The sequence below is a fragment of the Lutjanus erythropterus genome, chromosome 15, assembly GCF_056507025.1.
Source record: "Lutjanus erythropterus isolate fLutEry1 chromosome 15, fLutEry1.hap2, whole genome shotgun sequence".
Lineage (NCBI taxonomy): Eukaryota > Metazoa > Chordata > Actinopteri > Lutjaniformes > Lutjanidae > Lutjanus > Lutjanus erythropterus.
This window is the reverse complement of record NC_139331.1, coordinates 26,202,312-26,221,483: the sequence shown is the minus strand read 5'-3', so window position 1 is coordinate 26,221,483 and position 19,172 is coordinate 26,202,312. Positions and strand designations below refer to the sequence as shown.

Here is a 19,172-nt window from a genome sequence, read left to right as displayed (position 1 = left end):
TAAATCAGCACTTGATCCTAATAAATGTGCATGTGAATCTAACCATTTCTTGGTTACGCTGTCAGAACCAGCTGTTTGACTTGCCAGTGTGATGCATTGTGGGGTTTAGCTGGATTGGCCGGCTCCTCTGCAGCAGGGACGGACTGCTGATTCCTACATTTTTACGCAGCTCGGCTTGGCTCGGGGTGACCTCTACCGTCCAGAGCCCCTCAGGACCAAACACATTCAGCAAAACGGAGAGAGCACACACCGCTGCAGCAGAGGGGAGCAGAGAGCAGAGACAAAGCACAGTGACAGGGGTCAGTAGGAAATCTTCCTTTAAAGGCCAAACCTTCTCCTGCTAAGATCCGTTTTCTTATCTAATCATTGCACAGGCAGAGAGCTGGGACCAAGACCGCCAGTGTGGTAATCTCTTTCATACATAGTCAGCACTTTTCTAAAATCTCATTAGAAAGTTCGTTGTCCACCGGCTTGTCAAAATCAAACTAAAGCTAAAGAGAGAAGTACTGTTCTACAGCTCTGTTTTGCATAAAACTACAAGTAATTTAATCTAGTTAGGGTCAAGTCTGAAGGGCTAGAACCTAGTAAGTTTGTTCTAGTTCCTTATTATTATTTTTCTGCCAAAAAACCTCAAAGTCCCACGAGATTGAATGAGCTAGAAGCATCAAACTTGGTGCAATAACTGGAAATGACATGCATCAGCTTCCTAAGAAATATGAGCCAAATCAGCCACATGGTGGCGCTATAATTGCACCCAAAACTATCATTTTAGAGAGGCCACAAGCCTCACATGATAAATCTGATTGACCTGAAATATGACACGCATGTCCAGCTCAATATTACTTTTGTGGAAAAATGTGGTTGAACTGCATTTTTGAATTGAACATCTCAAAACAAAGTAGTCTACACATTTAATGGATTGGCTGGGAGTGAAACTAATCTCTGATGAGATGTGCTGTGAAGTTATCCTGGAGTATTTCTCCATCTACTGGTCAAAGAGGGAATAGAAGGAGCACATAGTGTAGACTGTCCTTCCTTGGTGGTTGTTTTTTTTTTTTTTTTTTTTCTCTAACCAATTCATCCTCTTCCACAACCAAATATTACTGCCCAGAGTGATATTAATGAAGAAAGAAAAACATGCCACAACATATCACTTACCACTTGCCTCTCCTATAATATCTTTATGAATACATAAGTGCTGTCCTAAAATGGCACATTGATAAAAGCTTCTGTTTAGGACGTTGATAAGATACTGATTTGTCAAATAAATAGATTTAGAAACTCCACACTGTTCTATATGACTTTCCTTGTTAAGACATAACGTAATACACACCGTATTTTCTCACCACTATGCCCAATGACATTTTGACTAAGCCATGAACTCAAGCTGTGAAGCTCAAAGAATGTCTCCTCCACCTATGAACAGAATGACTCATTACACTCCAATTACTCTACAACAGAATACAATGGCCACACACACTATTTCACAGGCTGTTATCAGTGGTCGCTGGTTATTTTGGACAGGTTTTACAGCAGAGCCAACAATTAAAGGAAGTTCAAGCTTTGGTCGGGTTATTCTCTCTCCTTCTCTGTGCCAGTGAGAAGGCTGAAGGTTGTGATACACTCACAAAGATTTTGTCTGAAAATCTAAATATTTTTCATCTTACTGGACAGAACTGGATTAATAGGTTGATTTGATTAATGTTGCAGTTGAATTATAGTTTAATGATGGCTTACAATCAACCCTTGAAAGTAAAATCCAAAGCTGATGGGGCAGAAGGGCTGGTCTACATTAGATGCATACCAATATGACTACTCGTGTCCTTCCTTCTGACTGTATTGATGACCCTGCAGATTTGGTTTACACTGGATCAAAACAATGCTGACCGTAGGATCAAGAGTGAGCAGTTTTACTCATATTTGTGGAAATGAACAGTTTACACTTGGTGAAAAGGGAGAGAATACAAAAAATTATTTGGAAAATTATCTGTCTTCAGAGTTCTGCTTTGTTTTGACTAAGATATCAAAAACACTTCTAAATATTTATTGTTAAAAAGATATCATCAAAATATGAACAGACAGCCTAATGTGTAGAACACCTCTAATGAAATTTGAGGATATAAGAGGTATGTATAAATTTGGAGGCGACAGGTGATGTATCTAAATATTAAACAGCATACTGGTTTGCAAATAAAACTTAAAGAACACTACATAATGAGCAAGGATGAGTCCTACACTGTAAGCTGATCAAATGTTTATAACTGTCAACCGTCTATCAATGTAAAGCTAAGCCTGTTATCTTGAAAACAAAAGTCCACTGTTCTGAAAACACACACTCTGGAGTTGAGGTTCAGTGACTGCCTGTCTTACTACCTGTCACACTGTCATGTTCTCAACATCTACTCCTTCTAAAAGATCATTAATCATTTGTTATGACTCACAAACAGACACTAACTAATTTGGTGAATATTCAGCATTAATTTTAACTAAATTAATTAACATGAAATGAGTAAACAATAACACAAGTTATGGGCTGGAACAGAATTTAACATGTTTCCTTTATCTCTAATGATATATTATGGTCATTTTGTGATTTAATATTTTGGCAACTTTCTGGCGTGTTTACAAAAAAGCTCTGACAAATCCTACTGATTCAACCTTTAAGGAATTCACTTTTTGTTAAAATGTCCTCCATTTGTGTTGTTTTCTCTTGGTTGGAAGAGTATGAGAAACTTGAGTTGTACTTTAGAAATTGAACCATTTTTGCAGCAGACTATATTCAGAGACACTGCAAAATATTCTGTTTAAGACAGAGCTGTAAAATGGACAGTCATTTTGTATTGAAAGGAAATTGTTTGAGCAGTGGAACTATTTTTGGTGTCTTATCCATGAGGGTTGGGCGCATTGTGTGCATGACACAAAAATAAAAGAAAATCAAATCAATCATGAAATATGGAAACATGGACTTGTGTTGAAAAGTCTTGTTTTAGTTGTATTCCATCCAATGTTGGTGCCAGTTGAGTGTGTGCCTTTGAGTGTGTGTGTGTCTGTGTAATGTACGTAAGCTATTTCTGGTCTCAAATGATTGTTACTGCATGTATCTTAATGGAATGCTATTTAAAAAAATGACAATAAACATAGTGTGGAATAAACAGTCAGTGTAACCTTGATTTGTTATGTTATTTTAAAAAAAAAAGTAAAAAAAAATGTTGGTGCATTGAAAGAGTAGCTGTGCTGCTTATCAAACTACAATGTTTTCACTGGAGCTCTCCAACTCAGAAAGGACCAGACGTCCAATGCAGGCACCGCTGACCTGGCAGACACTGTGGAAAGACTGAGCTTACTAACAAAGACGCTGGAAATCAGAGCATATCCACATGCTCACAGTCTGTTTAAAAATGCAACAGAGTAGTGTCACTTTTTTGCATCATCACAACTGAGTATTAAAAGCACTTACAGTGTTGCCACCATCAATGCCTGCTGTGGTTTTGCCTTCAACACATATTTCAGAGCCTGGGCTGCAACTGCTGGTGCAGCTTATGGCAACACTGTCGCCTGTGGTCTCTGTGGTGGAAGAAAAAAAAATATGAAAGATTGAAATATTTATCATTTCTGAACGGAACAAAAATATTGGTGAGTGTGGTGGACTTCGCTTTAGTAAAAGCAGCAGTCTTATGGCGCTGGGGGTGACACCATTTCACATTAATCAACCTGAAGGAAATGATGGGGGAGGAAGTGATTACAGCAACACCCCGTCTCCCCACCACCAGGATCTCTGTCCTGGATAGATAAGCCCCTCCTGTTGCTAATTTCAAACAGAAAAGCAGGAAATGTGACAGCGTAGTTTTCCGCTTCCATAAACAAGACGACTGCCAGAGTTAGCCGCCAGTCAGTCAGTCCTGTGTGTGCCTCTGGGCTGAGTCTCCCTGTGAGGGAGGCAGACGTACTGACAGAGAAAGTGAGAGGACAGGAAAGAGGAAAGGCAGAAACACAGGAAAACCCATCAGAAGAAGAGACAGGCAAAAACTGACAGAAGAAAAGGAGAAAGGAGAAGAAGAGACTGAATTGAGTGTCAGTCTGTCTTCTTCTCCTGTGACAGGACAGAAAAATCATGGCCGAGAACAACACAAATCTCTTTCTGGAAATACTTGAGTCTTTTGATGCTGGTAAGTTGTTTCTTCTCTTCTCTTTTAGCGGGTCATTTCATGTGGTCTCTTTGATTGTTCCTCTCAGGAATTCAAGGTTTAATCGCCTCTGGAATAGATAAAATATGTGCTCCAGATTCCTTCTGAAGATTACTTTTTCCAACTAACTGGAAAAAACAAGCCTCTCGCTATTTTTTACAAATACTCACACCAAATCTATAGTGTACAGAAATGTTTTCTTAGTGTTTTTTTCCTCAGTTTTTCCAAATGTCATTTCCAGATGACTTTTGACCAGTGTCTCGTTTCCCTTTTCCTAAAGTTAGTGAAAAAAAAAAAAACAGCTGTGGAAATATGGGTTGGTAGCAAAGGTTCAGTCTTTTTAATGCTTAACTGTATTAAAAGGAAATTGATTTGTTTTCCCTGGCAGTGGTCCAACAGGATTTGTCTTAGCCGCTGCATTCTCTCTTTTCTCTAAAGCACAGTTATGTTGGCAATACTGCTTCCAAAGGCAAAGACACAACGAGCAAAAAAGTCAGTGCCTTTTTTTGTGGGAATGAAATGCAATAAGTTTGTTTTCTCCTAAAAAAAACTTGCTCTGGTAAACATGAAAGAGGAAAGCCTATTATTACTTTGTCAAGGGGCACCATCTTGCAAGACATTGTTGGCAATCCTCCATTTGTTGCAAGCAGATGGTTTTTGTAATCTTGGTAAGGGCAGAGATTCTAATTAAAATTCCTTCCATTCCCAGGGGACGATAAAAAAAGAGACATTAATGCATGAAGTTATTAAGAAAAAAGGGCAGTAATGTGTTTGCATGTACATAAATATAATTAAATTCTTGTCCCTCACAGTGGACGGAAGAGTAAGCAAGTTAAAGGGATAGTTCATATTTTTCGAAGTGGGTATGAGGTACTTATCCGTGGTCAGTGTACTTACAGGAGATGTAGTAGATGGCGGTTGGCAAACACCAGTTTGGAGAAGCAGCAGGAGTACGAGCAACAGCGAAACATATTGTATCCACCTGAAAAAAATCAATATCAGTTTAAGTGTATGCTATATTTAGAATATTTTCACCCAAATATAGACAGTGATTTTTTATGAAGTCCCTAAATTTGGTGGCCAAAGTACATTTTGGTGGCTCAAGTGTAAACTTATGTAAACACAGTACAGAGAAAACAATTTAATGCAACTTAACACAGTCTTTCTTAACTGTGACTCGTACTGTCCACTTATCCATGAATTATGTAGTGGTGTTTTCTGAAGACATTGTTTCTGATGAAAAATTAGCTCACCTTATTGGATAGATAGGGAACCTGGCAGCAAACACCACAGTACATTATGTCCTTAGATGTGCCATATTCTAGTAACTTAAACTTCTGCTTCCATTCACTCCCCAGATCCATTTGACAAAATAATTTTACTTCACAGAACACAGGAGTTGCTGATGCTGTTTGTTCGAATGAAGGGTTAGAACAAATTCAGCAAAGTCACACAGTAACACAAACAAACTAACAGATTGAGGCAGCGACAGAACAGCAACTCCCGTGTTTTGTGAGGTAAAATGACTGATTTTGACAGTGGAGTGTGGTTGGTTTGAAGAGAGTGATTTGTAGCTCATTTAACGATCACTTCCCTTCAAAAAGGGCTGTCTGACAACAAAATCAAGTGGGAAAAATATTCTGCATACAGTGTACACTTAAATTGATACTTATTTTTTTTAGGCTGACCTTTTTTAGGTGCCTAAAATATGTTTTGCTGCTGACCCCGACACAGCAATACATTGCTTAGCTTCTTACACCAGTGTTCCTGCTGCCTCTCCAAACTGAGATAGTGTCAACCACCATCTATTGTAGGTAAAAATCTGTCTATGAATAAGTGCCTCGTTCAACCCTACTTCAAAAAAATCACCCAGAAACCAAGAATATGGAGGTTGTTTGTGAAGGATCCATACACAGATCATAAAATATCCTCTTGGATACATGTTTCTCTCTTCACAGTCCCTCTGATCATAGCTTTCTGTGTGTCCATGGCCGTGGGCCTGTTCTTGGGGGCCCTGGTTTACGTGCTATTGACCTGGATGTCCAGACGCAGAGCAGGCTCCGCCAGCATCACACGCCGCCCTCCTCGCCAATCACGCACATCCTCTCGCAACCGCCCAGGCTTCAACCGCAACAGCAGTTATGACCGGCGCAGCAACAACAGTTTGGTCAGTGCTGCTTTCAGCTTCCACCGCCAGACTTCCTCTCCGGACCACCTCGACCCACTGGGGCACAAATCCAGCTTCAGGGCCTCAACCTTCCACCCTCTCCTCCAGTGCAGCCAGATCGCGAGGGAGGCAGAGGAGGGGAGCCAGACCACACTGCCTCGTACGCCAACTCTGACCACGTCGACTGGATCAGCTCAAACAGGAGCCCAGCCAGCTGCCACCCCACCCAGACCCGAGTCATTTTGGGGGAACAATGGCCTGAGGGGTTTCCATGCTACACAGACCCCACCTCCAGCTTATGAGAGCATTATTAGAGCTTATCAGGAAACTTGCACCTGAGAGGGGTGGGAGCACCAGGCTGACTCTAACTAAATGAGCCCAGAGTTGTAAATGGATTTACAAATGATATTGGACTACATCTGTATTGATTTATATGACCAGGTGGAGCTCTATGGAGCAAACAAGGGTGTCAAGATCAATTGTGTGCTCTGCTCAACACAATAACACTCTCAGACAACAATGTCTTTGGTTTGTTCATACTGTATCTGGTGTTGACATAAGCATACTTGTCTTTCATCATAAAATACTGACATACAACGCAACCTAAATTCCAAAAAAGTTGGGATGTTGTGTGAAATGTAAATAAAAACAAATCATTTTCAACTTGTGTTCAACTGAAAACAGTACAAAGACAACATACTTTACATTCAAACTAATAAACTTGTTGTTTTTTGTAGATATACAATCATTCTGAATTTGATGCCTGCAACACATTTCAAAATACTCGGGACAGGGACAACAAAGGCTGGGAAAGTTGTGATATGCTCAAAAACACACCTGCTTGGAACATTCTAAAAGGTACTTACAGGTTAATTGGTAAAAGGTAACAGTATCATCATTGGGTATTAAAGGGCCATCCTCATAATTAATCCATGACATGGCTTACTGTCACATCTGTGAAGGCCCAATTAATACCGAAAAGGTACATACAGGTTTTTGGAGCAACATATGCTGCCATCCATTTTTCAAAGACGTCTCTGCTGATTTCAGCAAGACAATGCCAAGACACATTCTGTGCGTGTTACAACAGTGTGGCTCCTATTGAAAATGTGTGGTACATTATGAAGCAAAAAACACAACAACAGAGACCCCAGACTGTTGAGCACCTGAAGGTATATATCAAGTAAGAATAACAAAGAATTTCAGATTTAAAAATTTCAACAATTCAGTGTCCTCTGTTCCCAAATACTTACTGAGTGTTGTTAAAAGAAAAGGTGATGTATCGCAGAGGTAAACATGCTCCTTTCCTAACTTTTTCAAAACATGTTGCAGGCATTGAATTCATCAAATGTGTATATTAAAAAAAACAACAACAATAAAGTTAATCATTAATTGGAATTTGGGTTGTATTTAAAAACACTCGCTTGACAGTGTCAGCAATGTGACAAAGGCTGCTCATTAACAGAAATTCTTCCTGTCCACTAACAGCAGTCTGTATTTAGTGGTGACTGACACTCATGTATGCTTGCACAGAATCTTTGTTTAATTTAGACAAGGCAAACATCTACAAACACATATTGGTGACTGGGCATTTACGCTGCAAAGCAAGACTCCTCCTTTGTCCCTGCTGATCATCTTATAACTATGCAAAAGAGAGAATGCTTGTGTGTGAGTGTCTACCCCAAATGAACATGAGTGCTTGTGTGTTCACCTGTGATTAATAAATTGAAGATGAGTCATTGATCTAGTGGAGACACTTTTAAACTCTTTTAATGTTTTAATTGCTGCCTCACATGTTTCTTACAGAGCTGTGGTATTGTGGGTGTGTGTGGCATTCAAAGTAATTTTATGTGTGTATGCGCGCGTGAGAGAGACGCAGTAAACTGGGCGCTGTGTCAGAAGTTTCTGTGTTATATGTGAATGTAATTTACTGAACTTTGCTTATAAGTTAATGCAATAAAAGCAAGAATCAAAAGCACTGAGTTTTCCAAATAAAGTTTGTGGTCTGGAGGTGGTTTGCTTGCAAAAACACAGCAGTGCCCTTATCATGTGTAAGGCAACGCAGGATATGGACATAATAAAATTAAGACTTGTAAAAATATTGCAACTCAGTACAGTAGTTACCCAAAGAAATACTGACTTAGAGAAGGTTCTAAAGTTCCATTTTTGTTAACTGTGTTAGACAAATGCTTACTGTATTTTGAGATTGTGGTGTACAAACAGTGTTGGGGTGTAGTCAACTATATGTAGTTCAGTTACTAGTTTAATGACAATTTGCAGTAGCTGGGTGGAAGTTTAACTATATTAAAAGCTCAGTAGCCTTTTCAGTAGTTAACTACTTTGGGTCATGCAATTTGGGCAGTAATTTATTTTATTCACCTTTATTTATCCAAGAAAGACCAATCGAGGATGAAGTCTTATTTTCGATTGTGCCATGGTTACAAGTCATACATACAATTAATTTAAGAGCATAACATGCAACATTTTCCTAAACAAAGAAAGAAGAAAACAATGTATAGACTCATAAACATACTCACTTTCAGTTATCACTTGACCTATTATTAGCGTCTGGTAGTAACTGTATTTTCTGCTTATTTTGCTGTGCCCTGGAAACTTAAGCAACTCAAAAACATTGGCATTTGACATCCTGGGAATGAGACTAAACAATCACTTATCTTTCTGTTTACCAACAGCTTTAAGTAAGAGTAAAATTACAGACTTGAAAAAATGACTTCCTTAATGAGGGAACTACCTTATAAAGTAAATACCCAATAAAATACAATCAAACACAACACCACCACAAACTGCAGCCCCAAGTCAATTAGCCAGTAAAGCCAGCATCAGCACCTCTGTGATTACTATGATTTTGTACAATAATTTTTATTGCATTGCTGTTATATTGGACTGCAGGTGCTTCTATTAATTTGTCAACCCCCTTTGAGCAGAAATGTGGAGTCCACACCCTTCAAACAGATTATTATTTCTATGCCCAGGCCTGACCAATGTTTCCTGACGAGGGGACACCACAGTGAGGTTTAGCAGGTGAAGGACACTGCTGCCCCCAGAGCACTATACAGGAAGGGAGGAAGATCCGCCCTCCTACCAACCTATCATTACAGAAATCTTAATGCAAGTTGAGTGAAAAAAAAGGTTAGAATAACACATAATTCATCACGTAAATTTGTGTCTGCTCGTTACTTTTTTTAAAAGGAAGTTTTCAATTTGCTCATTGTTGATCGCGTTAGTTGCGGCGATGACGTATTATTTGTGAGACACGTTACCTTGTGTTTATGAACACCGACGCTGCTGCAGTCAGTCGTGGAGATCACTACGGTAACGTTAGCTAGTCCTTTTAAAACTTGTCAGCACATAAATAAGGTAACGTCACAGTTCAACAACGAAAATGAACCCGCACTAAAGGTTAACTTAATCAGCCCACTGGTTATCTTACCGTTAGTAAGCTCTAAAAGTGAAACGTTAGCTAATAGCTAAACGTTGAAGGAAGTTTGTGTTAGCTAACGGTTAAGTTAGCTTGACCTACAGTTTAACTGTTCTGTTAACATTAGCGTACTGACAACAGGTAACGTTAAGCTGAATGATGGGTTTATACTGACTGACGGTTGGGATGGCAGCCACTATTGGCTTAAGTACATTTTAAAAAGTTAACTGCAGCTAATTTAGCCAACGTTAGCTAGACGACTTATGAACTATTTGATGCCTTACATTCGTTAGTTGACAACAGTTGGCATTAATTATTGTCACAAGCTTGGTAATGTTGATGCTGTTGCGTGTTTGCTCTTTACAGTAGCTGTAAATGGGCAATTTTGTAAGTGCTTTACGTTAGATTAGCTTTAGCAAGACCACACTTTTGTCTAGGATATGTTAGTTTCGAGTGTGAGATAGTCCCAGATTGAAATAAGTGGTGGTATTCTTCGGTGGTCTGATAAACTTAGCCCCAGCCTACTGGTGGATATACAGGCGGAGGATGTCTGTCGCAGCCCTACGTTTGATCCGCTGTCGAAGGCTGAGTACAGCTGGGCCGCCTGGAGTCAAGAAAGTGCTTCAGTGGAAAAATTTGAGTAAGTTATAAGTCATAATTGGCCTGTGTGTATAAGGCTTTTTGTCAGCAATCTCACAGACCTAAGTACTCTAAAAACAAGTTTTAAACTTTTATGGTTTTTTTGTCAACAGCTTAAAACTCTTCTATCTAATATTTCCCTTTCTGTATATATTTTAGGGAAGTTTGCCAAAGTAACTGGTGCAGTTGTCTTGGGGTAAGTTAAGGTGTTAACATACTGCGTTGTGTGAAAATAACTATCACTGTGCCACAGCTTATCCATGACCTTTCTACAGGGGCTGTCTTTTTATCACTTATGAAGTGGAGGCCTTGGACAAGGCTGTGACCATTGACACTCGAGCTATTCTAAAGGAGAAGTACAAGTCTTACATCTATCTGAGAGCCACTCCCTCAGAGGAAAAGGAGACTGTTACTGCAGGTACTGAATGTCATCCACCTAGGCCAAAGTAGACTACCATGTGTCAGAAATGATAAGCTTTTATTTATATCAAGGCCATTATTGATCTGATTCTTTATCTATTCCCTTACTGATTCCTAATCAATTTTCTGTGTGGCCACACTGTTTTTTTCCAGCATCAACACAACTGTTTTACTATCTCTCGAGTCACTGGAGAAACAATAGAAGAAATGTTCTACATGTGACTCATCATCTAAAATGTATGAAATGAGAGAATATTTGTACAGCAGACATTTTTTATTTAGGGTTGCTAAAAGTGTGATAATATAGGATATTTACCCTCATTAACTGTCATGCTGCTCCGGTGAGAAGCAGTGGCACTAGTGCGTAGGGCTGGGCATCAAACTTCAGTACCAACAAGTGTTGTAAAACACCTCGTCATTCGATACCTAAGGAGTAAATCACATCAATGTCAGTGGGCAGATAGGCATGCAATATGCTTGTACCCAGATCTTATTATACTAGTGACTGGCTTTCTAACATTACTCGTTGTAGTGCCATGCAAGATAAAGATAACATTACGGGCAGTATTAAGTATTGTTCAGGAACTGCTATTGAAGCCACGTTATCAGTACCAATACCAGGATCAAAAATCTCTTAAAGATACCAAGGCCTTATTTTGAGTGTCAAATACATGGCATTACTAGAATTTACACCTAGTATGCATAGAAAGATGTTTCAGCATATTACTGGTGTTTTCACACTTACTTGAAATGATTATTTCACAGACATTAAAACTAGCAATCTTGGTATCTTTGTTTGTGAAGTGAAGCCACACTCTGGACTGTTTTTTTTAATCTCTCTGCATGACTCCTTGTTGCAAGTTTGTAGCAGCATAGATGCATAAGTTTGGATGTCATAGTGCATTGTGCAATTTGCACAAATGTGCCACTTTCAGAAAAACATAACAGCATTGATAAAAGGAATAAAACTCAGTGGCATACAGTCGTGATGGATCTGACATTTGAAACTGGTTCTCACCTGATTCCCATTCCTCTTTAAAACATCTGACAAAACTGAAAAGCCTATGACCACCATTACTTGTATTGTTTTTGAACATTACCATACTTCTCAAACCAGCTGAATGAGATCTGGAAAACATGCTGAGTGGCTTTATTTCTTTCTTATATGAGCACACAGTCATGCTGAGTTCGCCACGTCCAGGTGTCCAGTGACATCTGTTATAGTTGTGTCTTTCTTTCCTTCCTCTCTCTACTATCTTTCCTGTCTGGATATCTGGGTCTGTCTGTTGACTGATCTCACTTCCACTGGTCAAGGCTCACTTATTTAATGGAAACGCACCTCGCAACCTATACTGAGATACCACAGAGCAACAATTGATAAATGGCTCCTGTTACCTAATTAAATTTAGATTTTGTAGGTTACTGTAATGTTTTTCACACTGTGTGTCTTTTCCAGGGCTCACACACAAAGCAAGGAGGGAACTTCATAAAGCAGCAAGGCGGTTTCTGGAATTATCATCAAGGCTTTTGCTGCAATCATTAGATGGTGAGAAAGAAAAAGTTGTCATTATACTGGACAGGTTCACCTGAAAGTCACACTTAAAGTGCACATTGTGAAACTGTAGGACTGTTCTTGTGCTTTTAAGACTGGAACGTACAGGTTGTTAATAGAAGCACAAATATTTATGCTCAGAAAAACTACAGTTGCCCAGTCATTTTGGCCAAAGGAAACACCTGCCTTGCTCATGCATATCCTGTTTTGAATGTCACATAGTTTGGGCATTAATGTGTATATTGTGCAGTTAGCTGTGATAAACATGATAGTTTTTAACCACTTACATTAACTGTGTATGATTCACCTATGTCTTTTACTTGAAAATGTATAGATCTTTTAAGGTTATATACATTTGCAACAGCTATTCAATTGTATACCAGTTAAACATCTAATTAACTTTTGACTTAAAACTTAAAGCTGCCAAGTTGATGACACAAGGTGTGAAAACACAAGGTTTGTAACTTGCTAGCTGTTGTAATAATATGGAAGTGGTGTTATAGATTCTGGTAGCTAGTCATGGTAGATATAGTTACAATGAATGTAATTCCAGAGTGTCTTTAGGAATATTTGTAACACCCTTTATCCACTTTGTTCTATAATTGTTCAGTCAGTCAGTTAGTTCTATGTTTATATGTTTTAGAGCACTTTAGCCATGTGGATGCAGACCCACATGAGGTGGCATTATGGGTCTTACTGAAGAGGACACAATCACCCAATAAAGCCATCAGACTACAGGCTGTACAGGAGCTTGCACAAAATCACCACTGGCACGGTAAAATATGCAAAATTTTTTGCAAATCACTTCAGGTTTACACTATATAAAAAATTATACTTGACTTTTTGTGGCTGGGATTAATTTGCAACCGTTGTCAACAACGCAGACTACCAGTACCAGACAGCAGCACAGGTTATAGACCAGCGAACAGCTGTGGGCCTGGCCCGGACTCCTCAGGTAGACCTTCGATTCTTTCTGCGCACACCTCCACTGCCTGACCTGGAGGATGTAAGTATCTTCAAAGAACAGTCTATTATGTAGGTTATCTCTATATCTTTATTACAAACCACACATCCACAGGCTTTGTTTCTATACTCAATATAATAGACTCTGCATTTTTTGATTTTATTTGTGTATTTCTTAAGCGTTTCGAATGGGCTACAGAGGAGGTACATGAGATGATAACTACGGGTGCCCCTCTGCCAGCTGGTGCAGGATAAACCAAAAAGTCAAAGTTCCAGTTCACACCAGGATATACACACTGACACTATTTTATTAACATATTGCCATCTGTTATCTGTAAAAATCAACAGTAAAATAGGTGTCTATCATACTATCCTTGTGTACTGGAACCTTGGTTTTTTTTTTTTAGTTTGCTCTTTCTAATTGAATTACTTAAAGGATCCTTTCAGTTTTTGTTTTTTTTCCATTTTCATGTATTTTTTATGTAAATGTCTCTATTTTTTATTTATTTGACTTACTTTTTTTGAGTTATATCGTAATGTCTTCATATTATGAGTCCTGCATTAATTAAGCTAAATAAAAATAAATAAATAACTAGATCCTAGAATCCTGCTATGCACTGGAACTCCTTTGTTTCATTCACTGTAATAACTGAGATTTGTTCACTTGTTCACAGGGTTTCTCAGCAGAGGATGGACTGAGGCAGCTGCTGGGGTCTCTGCCTCAGTCAGAGGTGGACAAATGTGTTCAGTACTTCACCTCACTGGCCCTGAGAGAGAGCACCCAATCCCTGGCAGCACAACGGGTAACTGAGACGGAAAAATGGAGTCACATGTGCACATCTGCATACAGTCTTTTAGAAAGGGACTACCTAGAAGACAAGGAAACAACTCTTTGTTTGTTAAAAAAAAAGTTGAAAATTCAGATAGGATGTAAGCTACTGAGAGGATTTACATCATATGTTTCAGGGTGGTCTGTGGTGTTTTGGAGGTAATGGACTGCCTTATGCCCAGAGCCTCACCTCTGTGCCGTCTGAGAAGGTGGAGTCCTTCTGCCTACAAGCACTGGTACAGCACTCTAAGGTAATGATGGCCGCAAATGCTTCTAAATGTAATTTGTTCACAGGGAGGTTGTCTAATTTGTTTTATTATAGTGATCACAACTATCAGTTAAACACAACACAGAAGTGCATTTAACAGCATGGACGGTTTATCTTCTCTGCAGTTAAAGTAAAAAGCTCCTTCAAAACACAAAGGACTTTTTGTTTTTCGTTCAGCTTAAATTTTATACTCTGAATCCATTCTTTGAATTCCACTGTTTCATGAACAGAAACAACTATTTCCTCATTATCTCATCAGTTAATTGCAGGATTCTTACAGGTGCTGGAAATCTTAAACAAACAAAAAAAAATACATTAAACTGTAATTGCATTACTTTCTTAACAAACTGCTGTGACTGAATAGTTCTCTTTTTAGATGAAGAAATTAAGTAAGTTTGAGAAAGTCTAATTGCTTTTGCTTTTCCTGCAAAATGAGGACTCAGCTTGAGTCTTGCTTGCCACTAGTGTGATTTGTCCATCTTTGTTGATGTGTGCCCTCTGATGGAACAGAGAGCGGGAGCATTGGCTAGAAAACAAAAAATGAAATTACCTGTCTGGCGATTGTTTGAGGGATTGTTTTAAATCGTTGTAGGGTATCAAGTTTACTTACAACAACAAACAAACTGTGGTTGATTGATTGCTTGATGAGGTAAATTAATGTTCAGAACTTACTGAAACACATCCTGTCTACAGGTCCAAAGCCACTGTGATCATATCGTTGCCAACGGGGGTCTGCAGCTCCTCCAGAGGGTTTATCAGCTTCGCAACGACTCCCTGAAGATTCAGAGGAATATTGTTCGTATCATAGGAAATTTGGCACTTAATGAGAGCATCCACCAGGCCATATCCCAGTCTGGTGAGTGTGCAACTCATCTAATTATTATTATAATATTATAATGTGTAATGTTGACTGAGTGTACTGAAGATGTTATCAAAAACAAGATCTAAAACCTTTTTTTTTGCATGTGCCTATTTCACCAACAAATTGCATATTCACTTTCACAAACACTTTGTAATTCAAATGTCAACTGTTATTTTCAGTATTTTCTGTCCCAGTTGTATTAACTGAACAACTGATTTTAATGGGACTTCTTTTTTTTTTTTTTAACCTATTAAACACCTTCAGGCTGGGTGTCTGTCCTGGCTGAGATGATGCAGTCTCCTCACGTCATGCAGGCATCTCATGCAGCCCGCGCTCTGGCCAACCTGGATAGAGAGACGGTGAAAGAGAAATACCAAGATGGCGTCTATATCCTCCACCCACAAACACGTGACAAGTAGGAAAACTATTAACGCTATTATGATTGATTTTTTTTTTAATGTAGCCTATTAGTATCACTTTGTTTTATATGTAAACAAAACGACTATTTGACTATGTTTCAATTTCCAGCCACCCAATCAAAGCAGACGTGCTCTTCATCCACGGGATTCTCGGGGCAGCTTTTAAGACCTGGAGGCAGAAGGACCGCGTTATGTTAGAGGAAGACAAGGAGGCAGAAAGCACAGACGACTACACAGAGTGCTGGCCAAAGGTGAAAAATCCCCTAATTACTGTAGAGTATTAAGGATCACCATAAAGTGTCTTTCCATGTTTTATTAAAATTAGAATTAAATGAATTCTTTGGAACAACTATATATTGGTCTCTGGCTACAGAGAGACTCAGTAGTGTTGACTCAATGAAATGTGAGGTCTCACAGATTTTGATTAATCTTGAGGAAAGTCTATCATCTCTCACTGTTGTTTTTGTTTTGTTGTGTCCTCTTTTATTGACAGTCATGGTTGGCTGCTGACTGTCCAAATCTGAGAGTACTATCAGTGGAGTATGACAGTCACCTCAGTGACTGGATGGCCAAGTGTCCTGCCGAGAATCAGAGGTGAGGAATCTGTAGTCTCCTCTATGTCCACTGCTATTTAGGTATAAAATACTGTAGGGTTAAAGTATGGGAAAATTATATTTTCTGTTATTGGGGAGATAATGTTTATTTTGCCTCACATGGTTAATACTTACTTACATTAATAAGGGCGGAGTTTGCATGTTCTCGTCATGTCTGTGTGGGTTCTCTCTGGGCACTGGCTTCCTCCCGCAGTCAAAAGACATGCAGCATAATAGGTTAACTGATAACTCTAAATTTCCGTTAGGTGTGAATGTGAGCATGAGTGGTTGTTTGTCTCCATGTGTCAGCCCTGAGATGATCTAGCGACTTGTCCAGGGTGTACCCTGCCTCGCACTCAATGTCAGCTATCGATATTTTGTACAATTTATCCAAGATCAAGAGTATAATCTTTACTTTTGTGTCTTCAGGAAATCTCTGGCTTACAGAAGTCGAGAGCTGCTGAATAAGTTAAGGCTGGCAGGAGTCGGAGAGAGGCCTGTGGTCTGGGTAGCCCACAGTATGGGAGGTATTTTGTCAAAACTTTCCTTCCACAAGCATGTCAGATTTTTACTCAAAATAAGCATGGTTCGATTTCACACATGCACCTACACGTGTTATTTGTCTGATTTCTTAAAACAAATGTTGTCTTTATCTGTGTTTGATTCTCAATCAGGACTGCTTGTGAAGAAAATGCTGCTGGATGCCGCAGAGGACCCAGATATGCATGGACTGTTGAAGAACACCAAGGGCATTATGTTCTATAGTGTTCCTCACCATGGCACCTTTATGGCAGAGTACTCTGTCAATGTCAGATATCTCCTCTTTCCCTCCATAGAAGTCAGAGAACTTTGTAAAGGTAAGTTAATTAGATTAATTCTGAGGTCTAAGACTGTATATGTTTCATAGAAATTGTTAAATAAATCTTGGAAATTGTTGTCCATGTGTATTTTAAGACTCACCAGCACTGCGCAACCTGAATGACAACTTTCTGAACATGGCCAAAGAAAAGGAAATCAAGGTGCTGAGCTTTGCTGAGACGCTGCCAACAAACATTGGTCCCATGATCAAGATACTGGTGGTACCAACACAATCTGCAAGTATGTAACTCTAATGCACGTGGGAAATATGAGCTCTGTCTGTGATGTATTTAAGCAATATTACATGAGAGGTTGTGCTTTCCACTTGAGAAACAAAAGCTGTGATCCTCATTTGATGCCAGACAATCCAAACAAGTTCAGAGTGAGAGCATCAAGGCAGTCAGATGCTTTCATTTAAATCAATGACAATCAGAGTGCTTAGGCGAACTTCTTATAAATCATAACTATGAATACATGGGTAAAACGGTTTCAAAAAGCTATTTGTCTGTAATCTTGTTCTTTAAGCTCTTACCTCGAGTCTGCTCTGCTTCGGTTTCAGATCTCGGCATCGGGGAGCTGATTGAGGTGGATGTAGATCATCTCAACATCTGCAAGCCAGAGAAGAAGGATTCATTTCTGTACAGGCGGAGCCTCCAGTTCATCCAAGAGGCACTGCAGAGCTACATCAGCCACTGACTGAAACACATGAACGTTTACACACTGATATTACATTACAGTTGTTTACTTGAAAAGAGCACTGTCTCACCCACTCCAAACCAAATAGACATATAAGTGTCTGTCCTTGTACATATACATTAACGACTACTAATGTGATCACAGTATACTTAGGGAAATTAAATTTATTCATACATTCAACTCTGTGAAGAGTTGTCCATTGTGATGAAAGAAACCTGGGTGCTTATTTTGTTCTCCTGGTCCTCCTCCTACACTGGTTACTCTCACTAGTGAGCCAGATGACTTTTGAAAGAACATAATTACATTTACAAGTAAGACCATATCATTAAGATATACTCTATATTGTTTCCATCATGTGAGACTTACCAGCTTAACATATGGCACATATTGCTCTTACTGTATTTACTTAAAGTTGCACTGTCATCATTGCCATTCAAGCCACTCAGTATTTTTGACCAGAGTGATGATTTATAATTTTATTTTTATATTTATAGATTTGATTCTAACTACAGTATCACAGTCATATTTTCTGCCAAAACATATACCTTCCTGAACCTTACCTCAAATGGACTTGTATTAATATTAGTTCAGGTTGCTTTATTTATTTTTATTGAACTCATCAACCTCGTGTTTGTAGTCTTAATTGAAACTAGCAATGCTGACGATGAATAAATGGTAAAGATGGAGGATTTATTTGACTTGTCTATACACTGCCCCAGTTTTATTTCAAAGCCTAATTGCAATGCATATGGAAGTTTTTAACTCTTTTCCATTATAAATACTACAGTGTTGTGAAATATGCATTGTCATGCTTTTCCTGTCTGAATGACAAAACTGCAAAAATAAACATATAAACTGAGACTAGATATAGAAAATATAAAAATGTCTACTGTCAGTGACATTGTTATGCACTGTTATGTATCTCTTTAAAATCTAAGGGTGTAATATACTATTGTGGGAAATGTTCTAAGTCATTGAGAATGACTAATATCAGACTTCTATGTAATTTCTGCATCAACATGCACTGATATACCTTTTAATTGTCCAGCATTTAATTCAGTGAGTTTGCCTGAAAGCAGTCATTCTCCACTCATCTATCAACAGTTTCACAATAGATGTCCAAGAAATGTAACTATATCTTGTTATATGAGAACATAGCCATATAAAATTACATAAGTGAGATAGGATTTTATCCATATTACCCACCAACATTAACTCGAGTCATTGATAAATATCATTACTTTGGAGGGAGTATTCTTGGGAATTCAAACACCTGTTATACA

At 38.8% G+C, this 19,172-nt stretch overlaps 2 protein-coding genes across 2 annotated transcripts; both read left to right on the top strand.

Annotated features, from left to right (window-relative positions):
• Window positions 1–3,868: 3,868 nt before the first annotated feature.
• On the top strand, window positions 3,869–8,329 carry myct1a (myc target 1a). The gene is made up of 2 exons (XM_084738243.1): window positions 3,869–4,166; window positions 6,143–8,329. The coding sequence occupies exons 1-2, from the start codon at window positions 4,112–4,114 to the stop codon at window positions 6,688–6,690; spliced, it is 603 nt and encodes a 200-aa protein (XP_084594369.1). The 5' UTR covers window positions 3,869–4,111; the 3' UTR covers window positions 6,691–8,329.
• Window positions 8,330–10,281: 1,952 nt separating this feature from the next.
• On the top strand, window positions 10,282–18,086 carry serac1 (serine active site containing 1). The gene is made up of 16 exons (XM_084738242.1): window positions 10,282–10,430; window positions 10,589–10,625; window positions 10,705–10,847; window positions 12,306–12,395; window positions 13,045–13,176; window positions 13,286–13,407; window positions 14,039–14,167; window positions 14,331–14,444; window positions 15,155–15,317; window positions 15,588–15,738; window positions 15,852–15,993; window positions 16,236–16,336; window positions 16,765–16,862; window positions 17,010–17,192; window positions 17,290–17,433; window positions 17,753–18,086. Exons 1-16 carry the CDS (start codon window positions 10,337–10,339, stop codon window positions 17,887–17,889), a joined length of 1,980 nt encoding a protein of 659 aa, XP_084594368.1. The 5' UTR covers window positions 10,282–10,336; the 3' UTR covers window positions 17,890–18,086.
• The last annotated feature ends 1,086 nt before the right edge of the window (window positions 18,087–19,172 follow it).